This window comes from Acanthisitta chloris, unplaced genomic scaffold (assembly GCF_000695815.1).
Source record: "Acanthisitta chloris isolate BGI_N310 unplaced genomic scaffold, ASM69581v1 scaffold24604, whole genome shotgun sequence".
Taxonomy (NCBI): domain Eukaryota; kingdom Metazoa; phylum Chordata; class Aves; order Passeriformes; family Acanthisittidae; genus Acanthisitta; species Acanthisitta chloris.
The window spans coordinates 1-9,677 of NW_008670152.1; the positions used below are offsets into that span (position 1 = coordinate 1).

General features: G+C 53.6%; 1 protein-coding gene across 1 annotated transcript; it reads right to left on the reverse strand.

The window, feature by feature from the left end:
* Window positions 1-1,080: 1,080 nt before the first annotated feature.
* Window positions 1,081-8,599, reverse strand: LOC103801178 (very long-chain acyl-CoA synthetase-like; the record flags this gene model as incomplete). The annotated part of the gene is made up of 9 exons (XM_009073583.1): window positions 1,081-1,257; window positions 2,857-2,987; window positions 3,680-3,777; window positions 3,859-4,057; window positions 4,785-4,875; window positions 6,289-6,483; window positions 6,575-6,699; window positions 6,993-7,151; window positions 8,390-8,599. Coding segments are annotated over 9 exons (1,385 nt in total), but the record flags the coding sequence as incomplete, so codon positions are not given.
* Between the last annotated feature and the right edge of the window lie 1,078 nt (window positions 8,600-9,677).

Here is a 9,677-nt window from a genome sequence, read left to right on the forward strand (position 1 = left end):
GGGGTTTCTTGGGATTTTGGTGGGTTTATGGGGATTGATGGAGGTTTCTGGGAAATTTATAGAGATTTATGGGGGTTTCTGGAGGTTTATAGGGATTTATGGAGGTTTATGGGGTTTTATGGGGATTTGTAAGGAGTTAGGGGGATTTGTAGGGATTCTGGAAGTTTGTGGGGGTTTATGGGGATTTATGGAGATTATTGGGAATTTATGGGGTTTTGTAGTGATTTATGGAAATTTGGGGAGATTTATCAGAGTTTGTGGGGGTTTGTGGGGATTTATGGAGATTAATGGGAATTTATGGGGATTGATGGCAATTTCTGGGGATTTCTGGAGATTTATTGGGATTTATGGGGTTTTATGGAAAATTCATGGAGATTTATTGGGTTTTTTAATGGAGGTTTGTGGGGGTTCATGAGAATTTATGAGGGTTTGTAGGGTTTTATGGAGATTTATGAGGGTTTATAGGGATTTACAGGGGTTTATGAAGATTTATGGGAGTCTGTGGGGATCTGTGAGGATTTACAGAGGTTAATGGGGATTTATGGTAATTTGTGGAGGTTTGTGGAAATTTATGGGGATTTATGGGGTTGTATGAGAATTTATGGAAATCTATGGGAATTCATGGGGTTTATGGAGATTTGTGGGGATTTATAGAAATTTGTGCAGATCTATGGGGAATTTATGGGGGTTTATGACAATTTATGGGAAATTTACAGAGGTCTGTGGGAATTTATGGGCAGGAACAAGTGGGATTTGCTCCGACTCGATGAGCTGAAGCAACACAATGATCCCAAGGTAGGACCAGGAAGAGTTTTGTGGCATCAGATCCAGAACTGAACCAACTGCCCCAGCACAGCCACAAGGATTTGGGGCATCTCTGTTCCCTAGACAGGAAAACGGGGGGTTCAACCCCCCAAAACATCCCTCAGGGCTCCAGCACCCAAAGAATGGGAATTAAGGCTTTAATTTACACAACACTGAGTGGGACAACACCCCCCCCGGGGAGTCCAGACTGCCTGATTAGCCCCCAATTAGCCTTGTTAATGAATTATCCTCCCTGAATTAATTAGCAGAGCTCTGCTAGAGGCTGAGTTTCTTGTCCCTGATGGCAGCGAATGTGTCTGGGGTCAGTGGGACGTAGGACTTGTTGGCATCGTCGCGGAAGAACAAAGGGTCTTTGATGATGTGGGGGTCGAAGCCCTCCTTGACCAGGTTGCCCTTGCACTGCTTGAAGGTCCCTGTGATCTCCAGAGCGTCCTGGGGACATGGAGGACCTTGAGGTTGTCACCACGTGCCATCGTGGGAAATGGGGACCATTTGGGTCACTGGTGTTGGGATGTGTCGTTGGGGGGGGACATGTGGCGGGGTTGGCACTGGGTGATCTCTATGGGCTCAGGGTGACCCCCATGGGCACAAGATGACCCCCACTTGGTACCAGGTGACCCTCACCAGCACAGGGTGACCTATACTGTCACTGGATGACTCTCATTGGCATAGGGTGACCCCCATGGGCACAAGGTGACCTCTCTTGGCACTGGGTCTCCTCCGTTGGCACCGGGTGACTCTCATGAGCACTGAGTGACCCCCATTGGCACAGGGTGACCTCCATTGATACCAGGTGACCTCTATTAGCACATTGTGACCCCCGTGGGCACAGGGTGATCCCCCACTGGCATTAGGTGACTCCAACTAGGTGACACCCAATTGGCACAGGGTGACCATTAGCACATTGTGATCCCTATTGGCACAAGGTGACCCCCGTTGGTACAAGGTGACCCCCTGTTGGTATGAGGTGATGCTCATCAGCACAGGGTGACTGGATGACTCCTGTTGGCATGGGGTGACCCCCCACTGGCATTGGGTGACCCCCATGGGTACTGGGTCTCCTCCATTGGCACCGAGTGACTCCCATGGGCACTGGGTCTTCTCCATTGACACTTGGTGACCCTCATGAGCACAGGGTGACCCCCATTGGCACTGGGTCTCCTCCATTGGCACACTGTGACCTCCATGGACACTACGTGACCTCCGTTGGCACTGGGTAACCCCCATGGGCACTGGGTCTCCTCCGTTGGCACACTGTGACGTCCATGGACACTATGTGACCTCCATTGGCACTGGGTCTCCTCCACTGGCACTGAGTGACCCTCATGAGAACAGTGTGACCCCCATTGGTACCAGGTGACCCCTTGTTGGTACCAGGTGATCCTCATTGGCACAGGGTGACCCCCATTGGCACTGGGTCTCCTCCACTGGCATTGGGTGATCACCATGGGTGACTCCAATTTGCACTGTGTGACCTCTCCTGGCCCTATGTGACCTCCATGGGCTCAGGGTGGCCCCTGTTGGCATGGGGTGAGCCCCATTGGCACTGGGTCTCCTCCATGGGCACTGGGTGACCTCCATTGGTACCAGATGACCTTCACTGGCACATGGTGACACCCATAGGTGCAGGATGAACTCTATGGGCACTGGGTTACCACCCGTTGTCACTGGATGACCCCCATGGGTATGGGGTGATCCTCCATTGGCATTGGTGAACCCCATGGACACACTGTGACCTCCATAGGCTCAGGGTGACCCTCCTTGGTACCAGGTGACCTCCATTGGTACAGGATGACCCTTCTTGGCATTGAGTGAGTCCCATGGGCATAGGGTGACTCCATTGGCACAACCCTATCCCCAGGAGTGGGTAACCCCCAACACCATGTACTCACCACCATCCTGCCAAACTGGGGTGGACACCAACACCGCAGTCGGTCCTGGTCACTGCCACCTCACCCCTCATCCAGAGCACAGAGCTCTCCAACCCCCCCCGAAGCTCCCGCGGACACCCCTCGAGCTGCTCCCACTGACCTGGATGCGAAGGAAGCGTGGGGCAGCGTACCCAGGCAGAGTGTCACGTGTGAAGGCGTAGAGGCTGCGACCGTCAAAGCTGGCACCGTCCTTCAGGCGCAGAGCAGCCATGCCACAGCGTCCCTCACACCCTGAGCACAGAGCCCACCTCAGCCTGGAACCCCAGCCTGGGGGGGACCTTCTAGGGGGCTGCCTGAGGACCTCTTGGTGGCCAAATGTGGTTTGGTTGGGTTTGGCCAACTTGAGGTGCCTTGGGATGGTGACATGGTCAGAAGGACACCAGATGGTGAGCTGGGGGTGGGTTGTCCCACTTGAGACACCTTGGAGGCCACTGGGATGGTGATGTCCTACCCAGAGCGACACTGGATAGTGATTTTGAGTGGACAGACATTCCCCACTTTTACCTCCTTCATGGCCATGCGGACCCAAACTGGTACCTGACACTTGATTCTGTTTCCTAGAATGACACTGGGTGCTGGTTTTGGGTGGGTTTGTCCCATTTGAGGCACCTTGGAGGCCACTGGGACAGCAGTGATGTACCCAGAGCAACACCAGATGCTCATTTTGGGTGGGTGTTCCCCACTTTTGCCTCCTTCATGGCCATGTGGACCCAGCCCAGCACTTGACACTTGCTTTGGTCAATCAAGTCCTGTTTGGCCTTTTTTGGTGGCTCCTTGAGCCATTGTGAAGGACGTTGTGTGCCCAAAACAACATTGGATGCTCAGTTTGGGCCACCAAGTCCCCCTTTAACCTCCCGATGGCCTCTCAGACCACGTGGGGACATGGCCCAATCACCACCAGGTTCTGTTTCGGTCCCACTCACCTGGCACAGAGACACCATAGACATTGACCTCCTGGATGAAGTTCACCATGGCAAGTGTGGCCTCTACCTCCGTTGTGGCCACATTCTCACCTTTCCACCTGGGGAGGAGAAGAGATGGAGCTGTGAGGAGGTTGGGGCTGGTGGGTGGCACCAACCACACGGGAGAACCTTAGAGTTACCGGAAAGTGTCTCCCACACGGTCCTGGAAGTAGATGAACCTCTCCTGGTCCATCATGAGGAGGTCTCCGCTGTTGAAGTAGGCATCACCTTTGACCAAGACATTCCTCAAGACCTTCTTCTCTGTCTTCTGGGAGTCACCAGCGTAGCCATGGAATGGGGTGTTCTTGGTGATCTTGATGACCAACAGTCCTGTCTCACCTGGGAGTGGAGAAAGGGGTTGGATGCCATAGGGGAACATCACCTCTGTGCCCCACCATGTGTGTGGGGGATGCACTGGGTTCTTGGAGGGGTTTCTGGTGACTTCCAGCCCCCAGGATGATGATGAGGACCAAGTGGTGCCTTTGGTATGGAGGAATGTCAACTGTGTGCCCCACCAGGTGCTCAGGGGTGACACTCTGGCTTCTTTGAGGGCTTTCTGGTGGCTTCCAGTCCCCAAGATTATGATCACAGAATAATTCAGGTTGGAAAAGACCTCTGAGAGCATCGAGTCCAATCTGTGCCCTAACACTACCATGTCAACTAGACCATGACACCAAGTGCCATGTCCGGTGTCTCCTTAAACACCTCCAGGGATTGTGACTCCACCACCTGCTGCTGCTGCTGAGGATCAGGAGGTGGGTTTGGTTTGGGGGAATGTCACCTCTGCTCCATCACGTGCTCAGGGGTGACACTCTGGGATCTTTGAGGGGTTTCTGGTGGCTTCCAGTCCCTGGGATGATGATGATAAGGACCAAGAGGTGCCTTTGATGTGGAAGGACATCCCCTGCATGCCCTACTAGGTGCTATGGGGTGACACTGTGGATTCTTTGAGGGGTTTCTGGTGGCTTCTATCCCCAGGATGATGATGATGAGGGCCAAGAGGTGAGTTTGCTGCCTCTCCCCTCTCTGTCCCACCTAGAAGTCACTGTGAAGGCTTCTCCCTTACCGGGGCTGACAGGAATGCAGAGTCCTCGTGCGTCACGGACGGGTTCGTCCTCCTCCACATTGTACCTGATCAGCTCGAAGGGAGCAAAACACTGGAGGGACAGGAAGGACAGAGGGACAAATGTGGGATTCAAGAGAAGGAAAAGACTTTCCACCCAGTGCTATCTCAACTGGTTCATCACAACCCACACACCTGGGAGTGTCCTCCCCAGTCACAACCTCCTGTGGAAAGACGAGTTTAATTGTCCCCAATGTTACATCCTGAAATTGAAATTTTCAGCTTGAAATTGAGATTTAAACTTGAAATGGAAATTTAAGCCTTGAAATTGAAGTTTAAGCCGTGAAACTGAGATTTACATCTTGAAATCGGAATTTAGTTTTAAATTGGAAATCAAATCTTCACATTGAAATTTATATCTTCAAATCAAAATTTAAGTTTTGAAATTGCAATTTGCATCTTGAAATTTATATCTTGAAACTGAAAGCTCAAAAATGAAATTTATATATTGAAATTGAAATTTAAAGCTTCAAATTGATAATTATATCTTGAATTTAAATTTAAATCTTGAAATTGAAATTCAGATCCTTAAGTCTTATTTAAATCTACTTAAGTAAGGTGTAATCTAATCAGCTCAAGCAATTACCAAACTCATGGTGGTGCCTTCCACATCCAGGCCCTGTGGGACAACCCAACAGGAGGAAAAGGGGGAGAAAATCTGCTTTGTGCAGTTTTTGGTCCACACATGGGTGGGGATTGAGCTGTGGCCCCAGACAGACCTTTCCTGTGGCACAAAGAAGACCTGTTCCCCATGGACACCCAAAAACAGACCGTGAGTCAATGCTCTTGAGTCTACGTTGACCAACTAGGCAGAGGGAACTCCTTCTGGGTGCAAACTGGGAGTCCTGGGGGGACCTCTCTTGTATCAGCCATGGATGGTGTTGACCTCTCTGGGGGTGTCACCATGTGCATCACCACGAGGAGACCATCCAAGACCCTCTCTTGGCTGCAACTGAATTTGACATACCATGTAGGTTCCCCCAAGTCTGTCAGCATTTGCTCCCCTCATCACCAGTGTCACCACAGGTGTCTCACCTTGAGGAACACATTCTCACCTCGAGGAACATGTTCTCACCTTGAGGAACAGGTTCTCAATGTGTTCTCACCTCCAGGAACACATTCTCACCATGAGGAACATGCTCTCACATTGAAGAACATATTCTCACCTTGACTAACATGTTCTCACCTCGAGGAACAAAACCTCACCCTAAGGAACATGTTCTCACCTTGAGGTACATATTCTCACCCCGAGGAACACGTTCTCACCTCGAGGAACATGTTTTTAACACATTCTCACCCCGAGGAACAGATTCTCACTTGAGAAACATGTTCTCACCTCAAAGAACACACTCTCACCCTTAGGAACATATTCTTACCTCGAGGAACACGTTCTGACCCTGAGGAACACGTTCTCACCTATCGTAACATATTCTCGCCACATTCTCACCTTGAGGAAGACGTTGGCCCTGCCCACGGCGCCGATCTTGCCGGTGTAGTTGATGAAGCCAGCGTTGCCCTCGGTGGCTCCGTAGAACTCCCAGACGGCGACGGGGCCGAAGCGCTGCAGGAACTCCTTCCACACCTCAGCCCTCAAGCCGTTGCCCAAGGCCATGCGCACCCCGTGCTCCCTGTCATTGGGGCGCTGGGAGGGACACAGGGAGGGACCACCTTGGGGTGTGTCCCACCGTGTCCCTGACCTCCCCAGGTGGGTTTGGGACTGGTGACAAACTCACCTTGGGCGTGTTGCAGAGGTAGCGCATGAGCTCCCCCACGTACTGGATGACGGTGACGTTGTAGCGGCGACAATCATCCCAGAACTGGGAGGCTGAGAACTTAGCTCGCAGGACACAGGTGGCTCCTGGGGGGAAATGGCAGGGGGTGGTACCCATCCACATATCCATCCACATATCCATCCATCCATCCATCCATCTGTCCATCCATCCACCCACCCACCTCCCTCCACATCCATCCATTCCCCTCGATCCATCCTTCCTCCATCCGTCCCTCCATCCCTCCCTCCATCCATTCATCCATCCATCCATCCATCCACCTGTCCACCTGTCCACCATCCATCCCTCTACCCACCAACCATCCCTCCATCCCTCCCCTCTGCCCACCCCTGCCCCTCCCCTCATGCCAGTGGTTACGTACCGACCTCGAGGCAGCCCCCGACCCCGACAAGGAATCCTGCTGAGTGGTAGAGCGGCAAAGTGGTGTAGACCACGTCATCCGGACGCAGCCCACAGATCCTCGCCAGCTGGGCCACCATCATCATCTTCAGCTCCGTCACTACCGCAGCCTTGGGCAGCCCTGAGGGGAGCAGGGGGTGGACAACGGCCCCAGGGGAGGACACGGGGTGAGGGGTGGAAAGGCAAAGCTCTTCCTTTGGGGTGGAGGTCTCCATCCCACATTGGAGGAGCCATGAGGGACCTCATCCAGTTGCTCTTGTGCTGGTTGGGGTCTGGTTTGGGTTGAGGGGTGGCAAGGGAGGTCCTGTCCCATCCCAACAAGGACAGAGCCTGGTATGTGGTGAGTGATGCCCAACCCTCACCTGGACACAGGACACACCTGGCCCAGGTGGGTGGTCAGGGCGGGTCTGGTTTGGGTTCAGGGGTCACAAGGGAGGTCCCACCCCAATGAAGACAGACCCAAGTATGTGGTGATACCCAGTGCTCATGTGGACACAGCCAGAACACACCTGGCCCAGATGGACTCACAATGGCCAGGGTTGGATCTGGTTTGGGTTGACAAGGGAGGTCCTGTCCTGTCTCAACAAGGACAGAGTGAGGTATGTGGTGATAGCCAAACCTCACCTGGACACAGGACACCTGGCCCAGGTGGGTGGTCAGAGTTGGGTCTGGTTTGGGTTGAGGGATGATGAAAGAGGTCCTGTCTCACCCCAGCAAGGACAGAGCCAGGTACATGGTGATACCCAACCCTTAACTGGACACAGCCAGGACACACCTGGCCCAGGTGGATGGTCATGGCTGGGGTCTGGCTTGGTTTGAGGGGTGTCAAGGGAGGTCCCAGCCTCAACAAGGACAGAGTGAGGTATGTGGTGTTACCCAATGCTCACCTGGCCACAGGACACCTGTGGCCCAGGTGGACCTGCAATGATCAGTGTTGGGGTCTGTTTTGGGTTGAGGGATGACAAAGGAGATCCCACTCCAACAAAGACAGAGCCAAGTACATGGTGATACCCAACTCTTAACTGGACACAGCCAGGATACACCTGGACCAGGTGGGTGGTCAGTGTTGGGTCTGGTTTAGGTTCAGGTCCTGTACTGACCCAACAAGGACAGAGTAAGGTACATGGTGATACCCAACCCTCACCTGGAGAAAGCCAGGACACACCTGGCCCAAGTGGAGCCACAATAGTCGGGGTGTATCTGTTTGGATCGAGGGACCTACAATGGTCAGTACTGGACAAAGACCCCACACGACCCCTCCAACCTGCCTATCTTCCCCTACCCACACCCCCAGGGGGGGAAAACCTCCTGAGGCTCCTCCCCTGTCACACCCCAGGGACTCTTGTCCCCAGAACTCACCTGTGGTGCCCGAGGTGTAGATATAGAGGGCCTTGGAGTCGGCAGTGACCCTGGCACGGTGATGTGGGGGCAGAGGTGCATCCGAGGCCTCCTCGATGGAGGGCAGCAGTGCCTCCACCCCTGGCGTGGGTGATGTGGAGCTCAGGTAGTAGACACGGATGCCATCACGCTTCAGCTCGGGCAGAACCTCCTCCACGGCCACCTGGAGCTCTGTGGGGACAGGGGGACAGGGGGTGGACATGGGGAGGGGGCACAGAGGATCAGAGTGGGACACCTCAAAGACCTTCAGGTGGGCACCTGGTCAGGTGGGCATGATGGGAGTCGTGGATGGGTGTGCCAAGGTGGGCACCTGGGGCAGGTGAGCACTACAGGTGTCCCAAATGGGCACTCAAGGGACCCCAGATGGGCACCTCGGGCAGGTGAGCACAGCAGGTACCAAAAGGAGCCCAGGTGGGCACCCAACATACCCCTAAATGGGGATTTGATCAGGTGGGCACCCCAGGCATCCTAGGTGGGTGCTCCAGAGGTCCCAGCTGGGCACCCAGTGCACCCCAGAAGGTCTCCCTGATCCCCCCCAAGGGTGCCTCAATGCCACTGGTACCCCCAGGGGCACCCTGAGCCCCTCAAACAGGCCCTCCCAGGAGTCCCTGTGGGTCTGTCTCTTCCCTCCCCCATGACCTTTGCTCTCCTGTCCCCGAAGAGGCCACATAGGACCTGAAGGCCCTTTGCCCTGGGACAGGGCTGGAGATGATTAACCATGGCCTTGACATGCCCCAGTCTGTCACACACGTGTGTGAGGGGCTGAACACACAGCCATGGCTTTGTCATGGGTGTTGGGGTGTAAATCCAGCCCTGACATGTCTCACACTCATGTGTGCCACAGGTGTGTATGTAAGAGCATGTATAGGCACTGACACACATGGAATCACATGGACAGGCACTGACACGTGTGTGAACATGTGCACAGGCACTGACACATGTGCAGATCCATGCCCAGTCACTGACACAAGTGCAAACCCATGTCCAGGCCCTAACACACATGCAAACACATGTATAGACATTGACACACACACAGATGCATGTACAGACATTGACACATGTGTACAGACACTGACACATGCACAGACACACGTGCAGATGCAGACACACATATAGACACACACACACACAGACACATGTACAGACATTGACATGTGTACAGACACTGACACACACATACACGTGTACAGACTCACACAGACACATACACATGTACAGACACACGTGTACACTGACAGACACACAGACA